The 22,991-nt window shown below is 39.7% G+C and overlaps 1 protein-coding gene across 3 annotated transcripts in view; it reads left to right on the plus strand.

Moving 5' to 3' along the window:
- The window catches only part of GLI3 (GLI family zinc finger 3), a 207,594-nt gene that overhangs the window by 62,203 nt on the left and 122,400 nt on the right, over positions 1-22,991 (plus strand). For 2 of the 3 annotated variants that reach the window (XM_027675835.1, XM_027675837.1), the window contains one exon: positions 4,797-5,039. In XM_027675835.1, coding sequence (XP_027531636.1) covers positions 4,797-5,039 — 243 coding nt within the window. Of the gene's footprint in view, positions 1-617; positions 668-4,796; positions 5,040-22,991 lie in introns of those variants that run through there. The other variant, XM_027675836.1, reaches the window with a different exon arrangement.

Consider the following 22,991-nt stretch of genomic DNA (forward strand, 5'->3'; position numbering starts at 1 on the left):
TCCATTGAGGTCTGGTCTTCAGCCTTTGTGTGGGGTGAATTGAGCTGAGGAGCAATCTGGTTGGGGAGAGGTGAATGAGCAGTCTCTGTGCAGTCACAAATTCTGGCAAAGAAAAGATTACCCTTTCCTTTATTTTACAATATGCATTCCTGTACAATCCTGCTAGTGGCAATATGCAGAGCTGAGCTTGTGCTTAGGTCAATATGGAGCACTTGGTTTATAGCAACTCTTGTTAAGTTTGTCTTGTAATTGAAGCTGCTGTTGACCTTGCTTGGAGACCATTTGTAAAACCGTTTATTTAGCATAAACTGAAATAATAAACCCTCCTTCTCTTAGGCCGATTGTGATAGGGTGACATTAGTTTGATTTAATGATTAGCTGCCTGACCCCTCAGCTAGAGAGAGCTGCTTGAATAGGGAGAGTTCACTAGGAAGCACACAGGAAGAATACTAATGAGCTTGTTAAATTTAGCATGGCACCAACCACTTTTAATTCCTCTAATGGGAGAAGCACTGCCTCTGAGAGAGAGGGAGGGAGATGGGGAGAGGGGGGAAAGGGAGAAAGAGGAAAAGAGGGAGGAATGCCCATGTCCTGGTAGCCAGAGAATTTTGGTAAGAGAAGAGGAGAGCTTACAGGGACCGTCAGCCAGGGTCTCTTGGACTGAGTTGTAAGTACCTTGTCTTTTCTCTTACCCAGCCTAAGTGCGTTTGCAGATCACTCCAGAGATAGTAATGCTCTCTGCAAGTTGCATGCAGAAATGTGGTGATGAAACTTAATACATAAACAGATTTAACTTTGGTTTGGTGTTATCTTGTTTAAGCAGGGATGTCTCTGAAGTGTGTTGGGACTGATTTTTAGTGTGGTGTATCAATAGATTTCAACTTTTTTTTAGTTGCTGACTTTAGGGGGCTTAAAGTAAAAGAGCTTCTACTTTGTCTCAGTTCATGACAAAAAAAACCCAAACCAAACCAAACCAAAAAAAAACCCCCAAAAAACCAACAAAAAATTCAACAGGGAAAGAAATTTATATGGATTTTTTTCATTAGGTTTTGATTTGTCCTGAATTTTTTAATTTTCTGCGTAAATTAGCTGAGCAATTAAAACTATGTTTATTCGGTGATGCTGTCCAGTGTGAGTTTTTTGAAAAAGCTTTTCAATTCAGTGAGGTGCTCCATAGTGCTCAGCAGTTCTAATAAAAACGGCTCCTGATTAGAATAGCAGGACTAAATAAGGTATTTCTCAGTGGATGGGAGAATCCTGGATTAATGTGATCATTCTAGACTGGGCATTTCTAACGCATGTCTCTGGCTACTGGCTTGTTAAGTCGGAGTAAGGGTATACATCAAGAAAGAGAGGCTTATTCAGATTGCTCTTGGGGCATGATTATTTTTTTCTTTTTCTTTTCTTATTTAACCTTTCTCTCTTACACTCGCAAAAGGTGGGATGAATTATACTGGAGTTGGTGGGCTCCCACCACTGGGAATCAGGTGGAGATGAACTTTGGCATTTGTGTCTCTGCAACATTTTAGTAAATCAAATGTTTCTTTTGACATTAAAGCTGGCCCTGCTTCTAAAACATGAGCAGAGCAGTACCAGAACAGTTCTTGTGTATTTGGCTGTAAAGCCCCTTTGGCAGACGCTGCTGGAGAAGTGGGCTGTTTGCTTACATTTTTGTTATAGAATCCCACTTGTTGCCATGGTGGACAGTGTGTTCTGTCAATAATTTGGCCTGGTGCGTCTTGCCTGCACTTACTCTAGAAACTGTATTGAACGATTCAGCTGAACCAGAACAAGATTAGACAGCTTTCCCCTTTTGGCACTCTGGAGTGGCTCGCCTGCCGTGAGAGTAGGCAGTGTTTCTGCAAGACAAGTTTCCCGCTCTACACCGGGGAAGCTCCCGCAAACCTGTGGCTGTTAGTGTCCTGGAGCGTGGGTGCTGTCAAATTTCTCATCTGTCCCCTATCCAAAGCAGCTCAGTGGCATGGAGCATGAAGCAAATGCTTAGCGAACTGTTTGGCCAATGAATATGCCTTACTATTGCAAAAGTGCCATCATGTGTAGTTAAATACTTCTGAGAGAATTTTTGCATGGCAGACAATGCACAGAAACTTTTGACTTGTCGCAGCAGACGGCGATAACTTCATAATGGGGAGAAAGATGGATGATGCAGTAAGAAAAGTACTGCTTTTTTTTTGTTTTATTTTTTCCTCAAGTAACCACAAAAGGAGAAAGCTTATTAAAACAAACCATATTTTTCCTTTAGTTTCTAAGTTACTGAAAGTAGGTTTTGAATTTCATTCAGCAATTTGAAAGATCAGACTTTTCCATAATAGTCACTAGTACCTTGATTCATGACATATGCATGTTTTGAGAAGGAAAGTATAAAAGTGGAGCCTGCAGACAAACATCAGCTTCTTGTTGTATACCAGGATGGCAGTTTTAACAAATATTATCTTTATATGGAAGAGTAAAAGAACTGAAATCCTATCTGATCATCCTAGTGATTATACAGCCCCACAAATCACCCTAGCTTTCTTTTTTCTGAACTGTTTTAGCACACATTAGGTTGCTCTGCTTAAGGGTCTTTCAGAATTTCAAATGGAATGTAATCCCCTATTTTTATAGGAGTTTACATCTCATCAGTGAAAGTTCACTCTAGGTTGAAATTTAACATAAAAGACTCTGGCTAAAGAGAAACCTGATGGAAAATATGACGTTGGGGTGATTTATATTTTATTTTTTAGTTATACAAGCAAGTTTCTAAAAACCTCCTATAAGTTTTAAAGTTTTAGACCTCCTTTTGCAGTTCTGTAACTAAAACCAGCTTTGGTGTAAATAGTTGAAACCTTAAACCCTGCTAATCCAGAGCAGGGACCAGTGCCTGTGCATATTAATAAAAAGCAGAAAAGGGCAAAGGGTTTAAACTCTGTAATGTTGTTGTCTATTTCCATTAACTATTTCTCCTCAGACCTAACCCTGGAAATTCTCTGTATGGAGAATTACTGCTGGCTGTAAAATAATTCTGTCCCTGGAAGATGCTGATAAGTCAGCAGACCCTGGTTGCTGTAATACGTGGAGAAAAATAATTAAGTGCTCAATAGGCTACTCTGCTGGGTTTTCATGTTGTTGCTACTTGGGGGCAGAGAGAATAGGGAGAAAGCTAGTGAGCAGTGCATTCAAAGCAATGGTGTAGCTAGTTTATACATATAATGGCCAAAATTCAGCTCCAGGTATCCCTAAGGACAGAGCCTGTTTCCAATCTAATTTGTACAAAGGCACATAGGTTGAGTTACTCTGGTATCAGGTTTGCTGAAAGTAGTCACCTAGTGAATTGCTGGCTGGTGCTTTTGCTGTGTGAACAAGTACTCCAGAGCAAGGTGCAAGTGTAAACTTAGCCCTGACTTCAAATCTCTGACAACTGAAGTGCAGTCTTGGCACTGGTGTCAATCATTCTTGCTTGCATGAGGGTTGTAGAGTAAGAGCACTTAAGTTTTATTTCCCAAGGGTGTTTTCATTTCCTTTTTCTGGTTACCATTTTTGTGCCCAGTGTTTAATAATTTGAGATTCCTTGTGTACTTCTAGAACTGCAGACCAACTTTGAAATGAAGTGTTTTTATCAGTACTCCTTCAAGATGTGTTGGTGCAAACTCGCATGTGCTGTGTAGTTGATAAAAGAAGGCTGTACCTAGAGCATGGGTATCGGCCAAGGATTCAGCAACCAATCATGCTTGTTTAGAGGAATGTCTCTGTGTTTTAAACCAATAACAAAACTGAAGGAGGGCATTTACATTAGAGAGTTGTGTACCTGACAAAGCCCCTCTGCCACATGGCATGTGTGAAATGCACCTGGAAACACACATCTGGCTTTTGAGGAACATAACCACTTTGTCTGGTTTTCGAAGTATGTGTGCTTTTTATAATTAATTTATTATTATTATTAACTTTTATTAATTTTAACCCTGGGGGTTAAAATTCATGTGGGTGCAGAGGGTTGGTTTAGCACCCAGTCCTGAAGCTGCCTGTATGGAAGGCTGGTGGAGCCATGATCAGGAGGCTCTTTTCCCATCACAAGTGGTACCACAGGCGTAGAGCCTTACTCCAAACTAGGACTTGGGTTTGACCCTCCTAGTTATTGTTATTATTCCCCCTGCCCTTTTTCCTTTCCCCTTGTTGATTAGGAATTTGTGTGTTTGTCTGTGGGGATATGGGAAAAAGAGGTAAGGGGAGTGTACCCCACCAGCCTACATGGGCACCTATCTTGAGCAATTGTGTGCATTTTATTGTTGCCCACCTTAGTTCTGATCACTACCAACCTCCCTGCAAGGCTTCAGCCCCTCACACAGGCAAAGCCCCAGGCACCTGGAGCTGGGCTGCAGAGCAGCGGTGGGTGGCTGGGTGTGATTTAGGCCCAGCTGGTGGGGTTCATCTTCTCCTCTGTGTGACAAATCATTTCTTGACTCCCCATCAGGGAGCCTGAGCTCCCAGCCTCCTTGTCCCAGAGGCAGGAAAACAGCAAGCCTGTGTCTGTTCCTGCACAATTGATGGCCCCGTTGGTAGGGGCATCGGTGCATGGGTGACTGTGATCTACTGCTCCACCGCTGCCGGCTCCAAATGGGCAGGCGTCCCCAGGCCATCCCTCACAGCCACACAGGCACCTCCTGTCACAAACTTACACCGGGAGGAGGAGGGTGGCGGGGGGAGAACTTTTCTTTATTGTATTTGCTATAAATGGACTAAAAGTGTGTGTCTCTCTTTTTTCTTCCCTTCTTTCTTTCTTCTCCCTTGTCTTTTTGCAGAGGATGAAAGTCCTGGGCAGACCTATCACAGAGAGAGAAGGAACGCGATCACAATGCAGCCGCAGGGTGGGCAAGGCCTCGGCAAGATCAGTGAAGAGCCTTCCACGTCGAGTGAGGAAAGGGCCTCATTAATCAAGAAGGAGATCCATGGATCTATATCGCACCTTCCCGAACCTTCTGTACCTTACCGTGGGACGCTCTTTACCATGGACCCCCGAAATGGTTACATGGACCCTCATTACCGTGAGTATTGATTGCTGGTTCATTCGGGGATGCAAAGTTGGAAGGCTGTCAAATTTAATGTAACTTTATTTGCCACTTTGCATCATTCCCAGGGAGAACTGCTTCGTCTGGGGGGAGCGGTGTTTGTGGTAAATGCAATCTTTTTTTTCCTGAAGTTAAAAACCAGGGTGCAGTTGCATTGCAGCTAGAAATTATCTCAGGCCTCTGCAAAGCAACTTCCACAGGACGTCTCATCTGTTGCTAATCCTCCTCAGCCATCCAGCATTGCGTTTGCTCCACCTCCTTAATACATGAAGAAAAAGGGCCTCATTAAAGAAAGCACAGAAGGAAAATGAAACAGGCCTTAAAATCCCTCTTTTAAAACAATGTTAAAATATGGTATTGAGAGGAGGAAGAACTGTGCCTTGTACAATGAGAATTTGGGGGATTGGAAGGCTTATTGCTGTGCTTTAGGAGTTTTTGTTTTGTTTTGGAAGGTTTTTTAGACATTCACAAGTGCGTTTGAGAATGCAGGCTGACGGAGTGGTTTTGCAATTTTCTTTCCCAGCTACAGTTCCCTGAAGTTGTTAAGGGGGAGGAAAAAAGGCAAATGGTTTCAACTTCTGAATTCCTGCTCAGGCATTAATAAAAAAGTAAGAAATTAACTGACACTTGAACACAGATGTGGAATGGATTTCTCCACAGGCAAAATATGAGGGAGTTAAGCAATTTTTTTCATCTGCTTCTAGTTTACAAAAAAGAGGAAAAAAAAACCATTTAGTTGTGTAGTAATGAAGTACATCTTGAGGTGTCAAGGCTTGTGCCTTTTGATTATAGATTTATCACCCAGCCAGGATACAGGTTTGCCATTTAACCTTGCAGTCTCCAATTCCAGATGATAGACTTAAGACCCACAGAGAGAGGCCAGTCTGCGTTGTTTTTTTTTTTAACATCATTCAGAAATTTTAGTGTTTTAAGGCAAAAGGTCATTAGCCAGACGACTGATTAGTGAGGACAGCTGATTAGTGCCTGTTTTTTTGCTAAAGAAAGTGCCAGGGATAAAAGCTAATTTTATCCCTTCATTAGTTGGGCTAGCAGCAAAGGGGAATGTTCACTCATCAGGGTGCAGATCAAAGTATGTCTTGCGAAACCTAAAGTCTCACCAACTTCATTCTTTAAAAAAGGAACCTGATTGTTAATAAGGAAGGAGGTATTACGAGAAAACGAACACTTGTTGTCCTTGTAGTTTAGATCAGTATTTAAGGGAAAAGTTTGCTGTTAAGCTTTTGAGCTCTTTTTCAGTGTAGGCAGTTGGTTTTTGTGCACCCTCTGCCTCCTGTTCTCTCGTACAGACCTGCTCAAACCCTCTGGGGGAGTTACTCATCTTTCTGTTGAGGAGGATGTGCTGCAGACTCCTCTTCCAGAGGGGCATAAATGTGGTGTGCAAATGGCCGCTTAAGAGCAGCAGTGCATAGAAATATTAGCTTGTGGGTTGGAGGCACCATTCACAGCTTAATGGTTAACAAACCCCCAAATCTAACTTAAAAACAGCCAGACAAGTATTACTGGGGAAGCAAAATAGCTTTTCTGTTTGTAGGCAGTACAGCTGGGGAGAGATGAAATGTGTGACAAAAACAATCCCCAAACAAACAACAAACCTTATGCTGAATTTAGTGGTGATGATTTCCATTTTGACCATCTGACCAGCTGCCAGCTCACCCCTTAAATCTTGTTTAAAGTGTTATTGATACCACTGAAGGTTCACACAGAAGAAAAGGGGCTGGTTGGTCTGAATGCGTCTGAGAGGTTTGCATGTAGTTTGTTTTATTTTCTCAAATTCACCTTTTGACAGGAGTTGTCAAGATTTAATGAAGCTGCTGTGTCTGTATTGTGACCAGTATTAGTTATAACTAGCTACCACATTAATGCTAGCTGATTAGGCTGTGTGGACTACTAGAAAAACATTGATGTCAGAAGTTGAGAGAACACCAGAAGTTACCCAGCATACAACAGCAAAGAAACAGTAGATAAGTTAATTTTAAATGAGCAACATGATCTTAAAGCAAAAATCTAAGTCAGAAAACATCAGATGGACAGACCTGCTTCACTGCTGCTGTAGTGAGTTGTACATTTGTATTCACTGATTTATAAAGTCCCTCAAGCTATTAATGTCATATAAAGAGCCATCATGCTTTTATTTACCTTTAATAGCTATGATACAGAGAGACAACTAAAGAGACAAATGTCTACTTAGATTTATAGAAAAGCAGACAGTCTTACTGAAATTTTCATAGTGGTTGTATCATTTATATATGTAAGACATGCTTTCATCAAAGTGGTGATTGTATTCAGACTGACACTTTTAGTGGTCCATATGAAAAAGGCTGAATAATGTAAACATACCCAAGTCCCACTGTAGCAACAGGTAAAGAACCAGCAAAGGTATTTTTTCCCTTCTTAGTTTCTTGCTACTTTTGCTGGGCATATGGATAGAAAATACTGTTTTAATTCAACATAGTCAGATATGTAAACATTCATAGTAACTTCTTAGTTTCCCTGCGGTAGGAAAATATAGACTTTTCAAGATGCCTAATTTGTGCTTTGTATTTAAAAGTGTGGGCAGAGTTCCTGTAACACAGGAAAAGGCAAAATAATTTTTTTAAAGAAGGACATCTGCATATTTTCATGGCAAAAAAAGAAAATTTAAGTCAATTCTATGTGGAATGCATGCCCCTTCCAGGAGCCACAGTTATTAGAAACAACTTGAGTGCTTTGCAGTTCTACATGTAAATATGTATGTGTCTCTGTGCATTGCAGGATTTATTTGTTGATTTAATTTTTTTCTAATTAAAATGACTGATGTTGTAAATGTTGGTAATAATAGTTACCATAAAAATGGAATAAATACCTCATTGAGAGGGAGTTTGCTTTCCTGCAGAGTGTGGGTGGGGATAATGGTTGAGTTTCAAGTGAACCAGCTTTTCAAACAGCTGGGATGAAACATGCTATGGAGCTGGCAGCCTTTCTGCACCGCCAGAGAGCCCCTCAACCATTTAGCAACTGAGAATGTGAGTGCAGTCTCATTCTCAGCTCACAGTCTTCTATCCTCCAACAGATAAAAGTGAAAACACAGACCTAAACCAAAAGTTTTTCTCTTCTATCTTTTTTGTTACAGATTTCTTAACCACTGTTTAAACATTGCTCACAAAGTGTGCGGAGGGGGGTGTTTTTGTTTGTTTAATTTTTTAAAAACTTTTTTTCATTTAAAAAGCTTTAGGGACAGTGACAGAAATGCTGGAGTTTCCCATCATATGTTGCACCTTTCTTTGGTGAGGAGAGCAGGGTTACTGGCCTTAATAACAGTGTTTCTTAAATGGATTTAAACCCTTGTGTTTCTCAAACACTAGTTCCAGAGGTAGACTGAGCCCCTTGTTAATGTAAATTCTGTCTGTAGAGGTGGGGCTGAGGCAGGGGAGATGGGGATAGCAACTTGTCTTTGTTATTCTCTTCCACAATTTTAATTTTCACACAGATTTATGGCAGTGCTAAGACTCCCTGTCTCGCAAGTCATTCCTCATGGAAAAAATGAATCATTCCTGATGTAAACACTTTGATTTAAAACATGCTGTTGATATTCTTCCCTGGGTTTCACAGCTCATATGAAAGAATTGTTAGTACCTAATTAGCAAAACCTGAAGAAGTATTTCAAGTAAAAAGCAATGAGAGTTCACTTGGCTCTGATCTAAAAATTTATATATACAGGAATGTATGGCCCTGGCAGCAATCTCTTTCTGATAAATTGCTTCGTCTCAAAGAGGTTGCACAGGAACTCACTTCTTTCTATTTTTTTTTTCTTTTTTCCCCTTTTCTTTTTCCCGGTACTCCTTACCAGGGATTCATTTTGCTGGTTTTGAAGCTTCTCTATCTATCTGGGGAAGTGGGAACTGCTTATTGCACATTTCATAGGATTAGCCCTCCAAAGGTATTGATTGCCCTCAGTTCCCACTGACTGTGCTTGGACTTATGTTTTGTAAGGATTGGGCCTCACATAACTGTCTGAGTTATATTAGCCAGTGTTAGGGTCATCTCAAAATCAATTTGCAATATGAACAAAAGACTTCAGCAAGGAAAACACAATGCTGGATCGCTAGGTGCACTTGCTCATTTACTGTATTTAAATTTCTGTTGACAAGAATTCCTTTTCCTTCATCTCCCCATAGGAAACAAAGAGGGAGGGAGGGTAGGGAAGAAAAAAAAAGGGAATTGGATTCTGTTTTTTCAAATGCAAACTGGTAACTGGAAACACTGTCTTAAAATCCAGTACTTAGAAAGCAATGACTTTTCATGGCATTGAGGCTTGAACCACAATGGCCAACTATATGTGGCACATTGGACTAGTTTCCCAGTGTCTCTGGGTGACAGGAGCCTGGGATGGCTTTTTATAGAGAGTTTCTCCCCAGCCTGGTTGGGCAGTGTAAGGAGAGTGTCAGTGAAGAATCCTCCAAGAGATTTAGGGCCTGGGTCTTTAAGTACGTTTAAGTGCTCTTCAATTTCAAAGTGAGTTTGGCCTTTTAAATACCTCTGAAAATCTCGATCCTACTTCTTCAACTCTTTCTGCAGCATTTTGGAAGGGGGAGGCTTAAGCACTCTAGTAACAAAACTCTCTACTGACAGTGATATATGAAGGGTGGTTTCCAAATGTTATCAGGTAGGGGTAGTTGGAAAAAGTAAAATCTAAAGCTTTTAATAAAACTCAGAGGCAAAAAAGCCTCTAGTACGAAAGTGAATGTCAGATTACTGGTGTCAGCTGAGCAACTGAAGTGTAGGTCTTTAAGAAAATTAGCATGTTTGCAAAAACATTTTTGGGATTAAAAGTCTAAAATGTAATAGTATCTTTCAATAGCCTCCAACAAAAAACATTACTGTTCTCAAATTCAAACTTATGGTCAGAGGCAACTTCAGTGTGAAATTTAGGAAGGTGCTGTAGACCTTGTAAGCTTAGCAGCTTATAAATTGAAATACCATCTCCAAGATGCCTCCCAGGCTATGTTTGGGAAGTTCGGCTCATTGCAAGTAGTCCTGCCCGTTTCTCTGGAGTCCTTTTGTGAAATAAGCTTTGTCTCTTGAGAGCCCTGGAGTTTCTGCCCCTGTGTGATGGTCTTATTTGGAAGTAACGATTGCACCCGTAGAATTACAACATGTAGAGATGTCCTTCCTTCTTCTGGATTTTTTCTCTCCTCAACCTGAGACGGATTTCAGAACTGTCAATATCTGAAAAGCTTTGAAATGTGATGTGGTTGAGAAGCTGAAATGTGATCTTTTAGGGTTTTTTTTCCCTTTGTTTTGTTTTCAAGTTTAGGTGAATACATATCTCTCTTTGTGTTGACTCTTTTTTCTATCATTGTCAGTAGTATTAGTTTTAGCAGAAAACTATAGGCAATGACATGGAAAGAGGTGATCCTGTTTGTGTGGAGGGTAGAATAGAATATTTGAGGTCTCATATGGCCCTATAATTCCACTGGACTTCAAAATTTTAAAAATGAGGATCACATTAAAAAAAGTTCTATTAATCTCTCCTTGTTTTGTTGTTCAAGTGCAAGCTGTGGGATGAGGTTTTGTGTGTGGTGTGTTTTGTTTTGTTTTTTTGAAGGAATAGGGAAGATAAAGACAGAGGACAAATGTAAAAACACCTCTTTCATGGATTCAGATTGTTTTTTCAGCTAAAGCTTTTATAGATGCTTTGCAGTATGTATTTGTGGTATACTGCCTTCATGGCAAGAGACAGAATACATTGCTCAGAGCCATAGAATCATAGTTAAGAACTCTGGAGAAAAAGCCAAGAAATAATGTAATCCATCTCTTGAGCATCAAGGCAGATCAGTGATCTCTAAATCAGGAGAGAATGAAAAGTTTCTTCAAAGTTGCTGTATCCCTTGATACACAGACATTTGTCACAATGCTTTTAAAAAAGAAGATCTGTAGTGGATTTGGGCTGATCTTGTGTCCTTACAAGGTAGCTTCTGTAGCACCAGCAACTAGAAGGTGGGGAAATATATTGAGAAGCCATTAAAGTCCGAGTTCAAAAGTTTGGATAAAGTTTCCTCTTCCCTCCTAGAGATCTGCTAGCGTGTGAGAGATATGGTACTTCCATTGCTGGGTTCTCTGAACCACACCCTCCAACACCAATGCCCTCCCCCCCCCAAGCCCCCAAAACCCAAACCACATAAATGTTGTGCTCCTTACTGCCCGTCAACAGGCAAGATCACTAGTTCTCCCTTTATTAGTTATCAGAGTAATCTTTGTACTTTTGTTGAGCCTGTGTAGTGCAAGGAGCTAGCCAAGTATGAGATGTGTAGAGAACTAGTGGTCAAAGGAAGATAAGCATCATTTGTGGCAAATTTTGAAGCATCCTGTAATGTCTGAGGTTGCTGTCAGTCAGCTTTTTATGAGCTTTGCCCTGTGTGCATTTTTTGGCCAAGGGAATGGGGTTTGAAAAGCAGCCCCTTTGACTTTGCTGCTTAGAGCTTCATAAAGGTTAGTCAGCACTCAGTCTCATACATCTTGTGTCGGATGGGTTACCTGTATTAGGAGCTTTGGGGCTGCAACAACTTGAGTCTTTGTGGCGAAGCATGGAGAACATTTGAACCTGGTGCTGGTTCAGTGATCATGATTTTTGTCAAGTGAAGCAGATTCTTCTGAGCTGATGAGTACTGGTCATATGCTTTACACTGCCGGAGAGGTGATTTTCTTGCATTTGTGGCCTTCTCTCTGGTCAATGTTACTAGTGGGAATTTAGTTGCCTAAGCAGAGACTGGCACTTGAGCACCATGTTCTTGCCTTCGAGGATCCTAGCTGATCTATCTGCCAGCCTGGACACACTAGTCTTTAGTGCATCTTTGGTCATATCTACTAACTCTGTATAAACACCCTAGATACGTTAGGGATCTAAGATGCTCCTGTGTGTCAGTGTTTAGGCAGCAGAATCCTCAGTTGTTGTGTCCAAATGTAGAAAATAAACACCTAAGTTCGTGGTTTTTTGCTCCATTTCTGCTGTCATTGTTCAACTTTTGTTAAGAAAACTAGCATTAATTAGATTGCAGAGTAGCTAATGTCTACAGTGTGCTCCTCTGTTATGATTCACTTTTGTTAATTTTCTTGCATCCTGAGATCTGTATGTGCACCATATTTCCTTGCTCTTCCCCACTTGCTCTTGGGACTGGGGTGAAGCCCAGATGTGTAGGCACTGAAGGAGGGTGTTGTGTCACAGACGATGCCTCGTGCTGGGCAGTGGGGGTAATGGCAGTGTGGGGGCACCATGGGCCTCCTCATTCCATGGCATGGACCATGGGCTTGTCAGGGGAGGTTTTTTGAAAGGCAGCATGGTCCCTGTTGTGAAGATGCAGTTTCAAACTTGTCGCGTGGAAGTCTCTCAGTACGAGCCTCCTGTGGGAGTCCAGGCCTTTACTTTTAAGACAGTTTAAATGCTTTGGTTGCTGAACTATTTTCAGGATCGCTAGCAGATACAGCTTTATTCCTATTGATTGAGCTCAGTACTTAGGAGGAGAGCCACTTAGCCATAGCCTCTGCTTCCTTTTATTCACACCTAGCAACTCAATTAGCTTCCTCTTAGTCTGGCTCTTTACCTCTTAACCTAGGTAGTTTACACAGTACTCTCTAAACTCTTATTAGAACACTGCTCAAATTACTTACAATTGGGGCTCTTGAGCTTGCTTAGTGGGTCACATCTGAGTCTGGAGATCAGGTCAGGAATGCTTCTTACTTCAGTTGGAGTTATACAGGCTACCTTTATTCATTTTTGATAATATACATTAACAGCCAAGGCAGCAACAACCAGTGTGGGTAACCAGTACTGTCCTAAATATCAATCTGTTTGTACAAAGAGTACAGCTGCTGTATTGCCGTGTGGCCACTGACATATGTGGTAGTGGTTGGTACACAGCAGCAGGAAAGGCAATACGTGCATAGAAATGTTTGTATGTACAGGTTTGTACACCTTCCTCACACTTCCTTTTAAAAATAAGAGTTATCACTTGCAAAAAATTCTTTTGATTTTGGTTTTTTTATTGTCTTTTTTTATTGTCTTGGAGTTTTTGGAGTTCAGCACAGATAACTCCCCAGATAACAGAATTAGTTTCTAATCTCAATTATGCTTGTTTCATGTATCACACTGAATAAGGTAGTGGAGAGGGTCCCCCATTGTTTATTTTGGTTTCCTTTTCACATTTCAGTGCTGCCCTGAGCCATCATTTTTCCTGAACAGTTGAATGATGCTGATCCAGAACCCAATGAAATTAAATGAATCAACAGCTACTGGCTTCAATGAACTTCAGAATAATCCCTGGTTGCCTTATATTCTACCCTTTTATCTTACCTGTTCTCCAGGCTAGTTGTAATTTAAAATCATATTTCCCAAGTATCCATGTTACCATTTTGCAAAGGAAGAGCTGAATGTTGTAATTCCTGCATCTACAGTCCCCGTTGAAATAGCCTATGGTAACAAGCCAAAAGTAATGGCATATGAAATACTTTCAAAAAAAAGGCTGATTATGGTAACAGCTGAGTATAACACCATACCAAGTGTTGAAGCAAATAACTAATGAGCTAGAATGTGTGGAAACAAATTTCATTCTAGCATGTCAGACTCCTCAGTGTGAAAAGGTACTTGAATTTGATTTGTATGTTTCTTTTTTTACCAACCTACCTACAGATACAACTGATGACAGCTTCCAGTTTTGGCCTTGACTTCTGTTAGACATTGTTGTTGAAATGAAATTGGGTTACTTGGGGGAATAAAATTTGGATCAAGGCCTGTGTTATGTATAGACAGTGGTTGCTCACTTTACCGGGATGGACCAGCATGGTACAGTGATAAAAAGCTGTTGGCACCAAAGCTGTGCTTCATGCTGGATGATATTTGAATTGGCATCAACACCAGTGATCTGCAGTGCTTTTAACAATAAAATTGGTGCCAGATATCAAAAACAATAATTTCCAGTATGATAGGACTGGAATTCTTGTCTTTTGCCTGGAAGGGAAAAGAGAAGCACTAATCATATATTGGTGGATAATTACTGAGCTGCCCAGTATTTGGGATGTTTGATTTGGAAAGCCTACTGTATGGCCTGCTTATATATGCCCACACTTTGCATGAGACTAGCAATGGCCATGGTCCATCCTTATTTTCACTCATTTCACTCTTACAAGATTTCAGTTCTTTTTTTTTTTAAATTTAATCACATAAAGCAAAGACCTTTAAATAAAGGCCAAAAGCTTGATCTGTCTTTGTCTGCTCCCATAGAAAAAATTAAAAACCTGAACAAAGCCCAGAATTGTCACCTGCAGAAGTGTTTCTGGCTTCTTGTGGGGAAATGGCAAATCTTTTCAAAGTCAGTAGTTAGTTATCAGATTAACGCACATCCAGCATTTAGTATTGACATTCATCTTTTGTGCATTATAAACCAGGGTTGAGGAGGACAAGAGCTGCTGTAGTGGGCCCTCCCATAGATGTTAGTTTTGTGTGTATACTCTGAAAAGATGGTCTGTACAGGTGGGTTAAAGCATGCTCTGTGTTGAGACCAGCCTCTCCCTGTCTGGAATTTTTTAGTAGATAGCCTGTGGGAGTGTTCCTGTGTTGCATTAACACATAGGGCTTGCCTGGGCATGCAGGGTCCTGCTGAATCCGAGGCATGCAGCCCAGTTGCTGCTGAGGCCGTGCTTGAAGGCTGGCAAAGCGCAAGGTTGACATGTCTTATTGTAAGGGGGTGGCCTCTGGGCTGCCTTCAAGAAGTGATGCAGACACAGATACTGCTTTTTAAGGCTACACAAAGTATTGACACAACTCTCTGAGGAAGGCACTCATCTGAAATGGTGTGCTCTGCTGGCTACTGAGAAGTGACTGTTGTAGTTTCCTTATGGGAGCCTGGTGCTTAGCCTGACATTGCTCTATGGTCCTGAAGCATGATACCCTGTTGTGGGAATTGTCATATGGATGGGAGGAAGTCATCTTCAAATTCCTTCTGAGCATGCCTCTAGGCCACATTAATTTGGCAACATGTGCCAGTAGGTCTTGGCTCCAGAAAATACCTGAGTCTGCTCAGTGTTTTCCATGTAATGCCTTTTTTAAAATTAAATTCAGACCCTATATATCTGCTCCTTGTTTGCTGCAGTCTTCCAGTGTCCAGCTTAGGTGTTTGATTCAGAATCTCACCGTTTATATGGTTGGTTGTATTTTTCCAGCTGTGATTTCCCAGGGAACTTCAAAAGCAGAAGGTGCTTTCTCTTCCTGCTTCCACCCTGCTGCATAATACTTCCACGAGTCTCACCTAAGTACAACAAATGACACTCTTTTATTTTGTCAGTTCAGGGAACTGAGAGGTGCTGCTGGCAGGCAGCAATCCTCTTCAGCCAAGCAATATTTTGCTTCTTGTTCTTCTGACAGTGCCATGTACTTAGAAGAAAGGACTTAAAAACTGGTCCAGGACTGATTAAGTGCAAGAATGGGAAACCAGAGGTGGGAGCTGTAAAACAATTCCTCCTCAGTATAGCCTTTTTATAACCATGGTGACTTCTGTATTGTGGCTTGTAGCTATCAGAAAAAAATCCGATGACGTCCCCCTGAACCTTCCTTCAGCTCTATAACTGGCTAATCCGACTGCAAGTACATGTCACCAAGTCATAGGCATGTGAGTTCCAGCCCATCACTGCAAACAAATCCTGCTGCGTAACATCCATGGTGAAGCCATATCCCTTTGTGTGAGCTGGGTGTATACTTTGTCAGTGTATGCATGTGTCTCAGGTAGCAGAGCTGCTGGTTTATTTGGAGTGACCAGCTCTTTTTCTTTTAATCTAGGATGATTTTGTCACTGTTACAGTATGGTGGACACTGGTACTAAAGGCTATCAGTGTGCAACATAGGATGCATACATATACTACAATAATTTGGTGTTTCCTCTGAGGGTTGTTGCTTCCTGGTTATTTTCCTGCTTATTTTTGTAATGTGGTTTTTCATATACTTCTGTATTATGAACCTTTTTGTTTTTTTGAGCTATCTCTGGTATGCAGCTTTCATATCTTGGCTCCCAGCAACGTTGAACCTCATTGTAAAGTCCCTTCGTGTAAAAGCCATCTAGTTATAACTCTCAAAAATAAGAGGCTTGTCTCCTGAGGACAGCTTCATATTGCGGGTGAAGTATAATCCTTAACATTGTTTTTTTGCTTTCAAATAGCTGGGGACAGTAAGTCAAGGAGTGAGAACTCCCTTTGTTTCATGTAGTGTACATTGCTGGGAAAGAATGTAACAGAGCAGAAAATGAAGAAAGACATAAAAGAATCTCAGCTCAAGGAGGTCAGATCCATCACAGGCTTAGCGTTGCCTTCAAAGATGTCTGGGACAGGTGGCAGTTCAAGACAATCAGAGGAGAAGCATCCGCTAGCGCCGAGATAAGGGATTCTTGCAGAATCCTGCTATCTGGTCCCAGTTTGCTTTGATGTAACTCTGCTAGAGAAGACTTCTGGGAGCAGGCTACTGCTTCCCTCCGTGATACGCTGCTGTTGTTCAGCCTTTTAAGGTCTCATTACAGTAGTCCTTGAGGATTAATCCTCTTTAAGGTTTACACGGGAATGGTTTTGTCTGAAGGCCCAGCCAGGGACCTCAGTACCACCTGTACAAAGCATTATTGCATTCTTTCATTCTATTTTTTTTAAGTGGCTCATATTTAACAGTATTTGACAGAAAGTAAAGCCAAACATCTTGCCTTTTTTGCTTCCCTCTTTGGCTATTACTGAGTTTTTGTTGAGCACAGCTTGAGCAGTCCTTTGCAGACACTGAACCATTAGCAGTAAATTGTACGCTTCCGGTTACTCTATTTAGCCTGCTGATTTTGGCAGTCTTTCTTTTCTTCTCTTGTGCCCACCCCCCTTTCTGCTTCTAAAAGGAGGGGAGTGATGATGTTTGGCTTCAGAATCAGAAATCATCATATTGCTGGTTTATTCATGTGCCTGCACTAGTGAATTTTGCATTTGTGCCATTCTGCTCAGGGTTTAGGGTATGAGAATGTTGAAAATTTTCAACATTAATTTATTAAAAAGACCCAACAGCACTTATAAGGGTTTGTTTATGAAAATACATTTGCCATTTTCAAGGGACAAAGCCTGCTCTCAGTGAAATAGCAACAAGCAAAGTGAAGCAATGACTCGTGGGAATCATACCTGGGTTGGGGATGCAGCAGCAAGTGCCTTACAGCTCCTTGATACATTCTGTTCTTGGTACTGTTTCTGTGTAACTCTGTTACAGATCTTGCCTCTTGAAGATGGAAAAAAGCATGCAGCCCTGATGCCAAAGAAAGGAACGTTACTCTGAACTGGATTCTTTTTTCCCAGTATTATTCTTAATATTTCCCTCTTTGAACTAAGTGTTACAAAGTCATTTTGATACTGTAACTTTATGGTAGGAGCCGAGGTAAAAGTAAGACAAAGGTTCATGTTGGATAAGTGAAAACAGTATCAGTGATCCTGACAGGGGAAAGTAAAGTTACTGCTCTGGAGGTAATAAATAGCATAACGAACTCTTTGTTGCAGTGGAAGTCCTTAAGTTTAGCTCTTCTGAACCCATATCAAGCAGCTTGGTGGCCGTAATTCTAATTATTATAAGAGGTAGTGTTTAGTAAAAAAAACAACCCCAAAACATTTCTACCTAGAAAACTCAGCAAGAGCTATAAGTTGAATCCTTTTGGGGTAAAATAATGAGTTGTGCATTGTTGCCTACAGAGTACCTTGTCAGTAGTTATGTAGTGATATTACTTTATAAAGGAAAGGCAAGCAAAACAGCACCTTCACAAACCTCCTGGGTTGTTTTTTGAGTGTTCTGTTTGGAAGTTACATGGGATGTTAAAAGTGCTCCTAATGTATGTATAGCAGATTAGTTTTCTTTATATATAAAAACATTAGAGAAAACCTTATAGCTAATGGTGGCTATATAAAACTATATGGTCCCATTGTAGCCATAAATATTCCTGTGACCTTCATACATTCTTACATTTCAAACTGCACCTAATTTAAAAGTAGTGCACATGTTTAATTTTTACTATATTTATGAAGATTGTTAAATTCTGCCCATACAATTTTTTTCCCTAATAGCTAATTCTGAGAGGGTGGAAGGATGAGAGAAGCAGAAACTAAGGAAAACAAAGATTAACTCAAATAAAGGTAATGAAATGTCATGATGTGAGTTGCTAAAGATCCCTTCAAGATCCCTTCCTGTTGTCTGAAGAAATACAGACATATTCTTGGCAGCTGAAACTTATATAAATCAGACAGGTGTGTCATTCTATGCACATGTAATCAAGTGCTGTAGCTGTAGTCTTGATGCACATATTGAATAAATAAAATATTCTATACTTACTGTCTTTAAGATAGAAACACTTGAATAACATGATGTTAAGTTTTTGTTCCCCTTCTTTAATTACACATTAGAACTAGTTGTCAGCAGTTGACTAATATAAAGCTATTCTGTAGGTTGCTGTTACATTTCTGAGTTAATAAAATACAGGGAATGTGAGATATTTTTATTCCACCTGATGATAAATGCATGAAAACCGGCAATGCTATGTATTTAACTGAATTTAATGGCTGTTTGTGTCATTTCAATGTGAAAGTGTCATTATGAAGCATCTTTTCAAACTGGAAGTCAACACTGCAGTTTAACAATGGTTCAGCACAAAGCTAAGTGTGTTTGAGGTGAAAAAATGTGCTTGGCTAAACAGAGCCAAATTGTGACCTCTTCTGCAAAGAGCTCTGGCTCCTTTCTTTTTTCACCCAAATGCAAGTGGGCTGAATAGGACAAAGGGGAGGTGCTGATTTCAGACAGCTTGTTGAGAATGTGATGCTGCTGTCCAAGGACTCAGTTGCAAAGTTCACAGTGAGGCAAGAAATTGATAGAGCTTCCTTCTGGGCTCTGGGGTTGTCTCCTGGGCTTGTCTTTATACAGGTTGTAAGAAATAATGTTTCTTGGAGACAAGGAAGTGACATGACCAGCTGTGGTACTGTTTGTACATATACCATAGGAACATTTACTAATAATAGTATTAGTGTTTTCTAAATAACAAAAGTACCTAGTAATCAGTGGGGGTCAGCCACCCAGGCAGTTCAGAGTGTAAAGTTCAGCCATTCTTTCATTGTGAGAGTAAAGCAATATATGAAAATGAAAACCTGGGTGGTTTTTTTGGTTGTTTTGTTGTTTTGGGTTTTTTTTTCCTGCTGTGACATAAAGCAAAAATATGGTATTTGATTCTGCTCAATTGGAGAATAATCATGGAATACTTAAATCCTGAAAAAGAAGTTTTCAGAAAATTATAATTGTCTAAAAATAAGGTTTTGTAAGACATTATATAAAGCTACTGCAGCAGGTGCTACCCAAACCTCTTCCTATATATGTGTAAATAATATATTTGTGTTACACATATTAAAAATTTCTTTGCAGCTTTGGGACTTTATGCCTCTCATGAGAAAATTTTCAATGGTTGTAAATTCTGGATTTTATATTAGCAGCAGAGGATTTTTTTTTTTGCTAGAAAAGAACAAAATTGTAATTGAACTTGAACTCAGGTTAACAAGTGTGGAATGGACTAGGAGTTGCTCAAAATAAGTCTGACAGTTTCACCAAAGTGTCTTTATTTGTATTTAGAAAATACTTAACAATCTGAAAACTCAAAAAAGTAATAGAACAGAAGCATGTGTGTGTATTAAGCTTTTTATTTATTTATTTACATATACAGATGCCATATAGCTGCTGAATTCTGTTGTTAGCACATATAAATTTCTTTCAGAAGTGGCAGTTGTAATTGCTATGCCTGGAAGGAGAAACGTATACTCAAAAAATCTGTGAAATGCAATGTGATCTGAAAACTGTAGGAATTCTCCTCAGTTAAGTAGTATCAGTGACTTTTAGTTGCCAAGTGTTGTGTTAAATACTTGTATAGATTCAAATCATATTAAAAAGAGTTTGATTAGGAACAAAAAAACTGGATGGATTTTCAAATTGTCTTCTTTCAGAACTTTTTAAAGTCTCCTTATGCACTACTCTTTCTTTGGTCTTTTCTTTCTTTCAAGGAAATTTAAACTTTTCTTCTTTTTTTTTTTTTGTGAAATCTTATGCACTCTCCCTTACCTTCCAGACTTAGTTTCATCATGCTTAAATATGCACAAGACCATCTATTTTCCTAACTGCTCTGTGTATTTTCTTCCTGGCCTGTCTCCCAAAGCTAGCACCATATGAGACTTGTTGGTCTGCCTTCTGTCCATGCTAAGAGAAAAATCTTCAAAACTTAGGTTATTTCTGTGCACTCGGTCCTATTTAGATCCTGTCATGATCTTGCATGTGCTACAAAGCTTTCCATCTTGGGAAAGGCAGCATAACTGTGTCCCATAAAGTCTATCAAGGACCTGAATACTGTGTGGCAGATCAGAATCAAAATGTTACTCAAGCATGTCATGTGTTCTGTATGAAGCGCTATTTTCCTCTCAAAGCAGTTATGCACAGATCCATTTCCCATTTGTAGCAGCTGACAGGCAGAGAGGTTGATATTTGTTGGAAATCTCCAAGGAAGTTTGTGGCAAAGCCACAAATAAAAATCTTTGTCTAATGTGCTACGTTCATGCCTTACTAATTAACTAGAAAGATAAAGTAGATTGAAATCTCTGTTCCTAGCCTGGTTTTCAATTTGGGCAACTATTTTAAACCCTGTATTTTATAGATGTTCTTCCAAAGTGTTATTTGCCACAATTTTGCACATAAAGCTTCTTAAGAACTGAGATTGGGTCAGTAATTTGATAGTTGATTACTGTTTAAGCTGTAAATATTTCTTCAAGAATTACATAGAGTCAAGCTACAGTTTGATGCAGCAATGCAAATAAATGGCTGAATTTTCAGAAGTGCTGAGCATCAAGAAGTTTTTTTGGAAGCTCTTCTGGGCTTGGTGATTTGAAAATGAAGAGTGTTTTCTCTAACCTTATCACTTTTAAAGATTGCTAACTTAGAGTTCTGATTTCTAAAAATCTTGGCCTTAACTTCTAGTCTTGAATTTTGGTATCTTTTTGTGCGTTTTGCCAGTAACCAAGGTGAAAATGGACTATGCTGTAATGTATGTGGTTAATTTTGCTTCATAATTAAAGTGCAGATGATGTCAGCTGTGCAGTGAATGCAGCAGGTTTCAGAGGAGCAATTATCAGCCTGGCCTGCTCTACTCATACCTAGATTTTTACATGATGGACTCACTTTTCTTCCCCACTTACTGAAAGAGGTGTGGGGTTTTTTTTCTGTTTTGTTTTTTTTTTGGGGTGTGTGTGTGTGTTTTGTTTTGTTAAAAAAAAAAAGGAAATACTCTTAAGCTTATTGTCATAATGCAGTGTTTATTCTTGTCTTTGTATCCCACAAACTGCAGATTGTTACAAAAAGTCTCTTGAAGTTGAGCACTGGCTTAATTGTTGTTCCTGATAAAGGATTTTCATGCAACAAGGCTGAAACTTTCCATATCCCCACAGAAGAAAAAAATTGAAAGAACTTGGACAGAGAACGTAGTGCAGGGACCTCATGGGGAAACTCCCTAAAGAAAACACTCATTTTAATAGACAGTTACAGTTACTAAATGACAACAGTGAAATTAACCTATCTCAGTTTATACAATCCCTGTACTTATAAATGTGAAAATTAATAGTTAAGGCTGTCATAAATCTTACATTAGCCACATGGTAAATAAGCACATTATTCTTATCAACTTTAAACTACATTAACTCAATCCCAAGTAATTATTAGTTGAGATTTTCATTTTGTAATAGGACGAGACAGGCTAGATTCTGACTGTTGGTTCAAAAACTCCAAGTGCTGGTCTTGTAGCTGTAATGTCAAATCCTAAGAACTACATGGAAATCTTGCATGAAAGAGTACTAAAACTGATATTTTATGCTAAGTACTTATTAATGATCTGTTCCTCAAGACCCCTCATACAAGTCACTAGCCATTAAATTTTTACCAAAAGTCTGCGTTATAAACATTTCCTTTTAAGCTCTATACAGAATTGTACAGGAAAATCTTTTTTTTATGTTTTAACTGCTAAACAGGAATATTTGCTTTCAAATAAACTTACAAAACAGAGAATGTGCCCTCTTAAAACAAAACACTTTGATAATGTGATATAATACAATTGTAAAGTCTCATCAGTTTAGGCCATGATGCTGTAGGCTCAGGTAGGTCGGGAATCTATGTCCCCTTACCTAATGAGGATGCAGGGGCAGAGTCAAATTTATGTCCACAGCTGCTTCTTTCTTCACTTTTGAGTTGCTAGGAGTTTTGGAAATGATCCATTAGCCATGTAGGCTTCTGTCACCTGGCAATGTTAACCACACTTCTGAAACACTGTATTTGCAACAAGCAGTTTTGAACCATCACTGAATGGAACGAACCTGGGTATTCTTGCCATTCTCTGAAAGCAGATATTGCTATAACTTCTCCAGTTGTCCCCTTTGTTAGGAATCCTTTGGAAAGCAAATGGCTTTCAAAGTGACTTGAGCTTTGACAAAACTTTTGGAGAAGTAGATACCATGAAGGAGGATCCTGATCTTCCAAAAACCCCACCTGTATTGCAGTTAAATGAGGGTCACGCAGGAACAATTACACAGTGCCATATTTCTGTGCACTGAATGATCTCCAAAGTCACTAGAGCTCCAGCCCTGTAAGACTTACCAGTGTTTGCTGAACAAAACTTCAAACCTCAGTAAAAAATAAACTGAATGTTGGTTCAAAACATGAACCCACAGAGTGTATGCGCTAATAAAATGAATGGGTATTTTCTGTATGTAGCCTACACAAAAGGTAGGCAATAGTAAGGTTGAGTATCCAGATTTTTTGTTCTTTAGAATAGAACAGGTAGAAGTACTGTTTTCCTGTCTGTTCATTGGCAG

Source organism: Neopelma chrysocephalum, unplaced genomic scaffold (assembly GCF_003984885.1).
Source record: "Neopelma chrysocephalum unplaced genomic scaffold, ASM398488v2 Primary Assembly neopelma1_26, whole genome shotgun sequence".
NCBI lineage: Eukaryota > Metazoa > Chordata > Aves > Passeriformes > Pipridae > Neopelma > Neopelma chrysocephalum.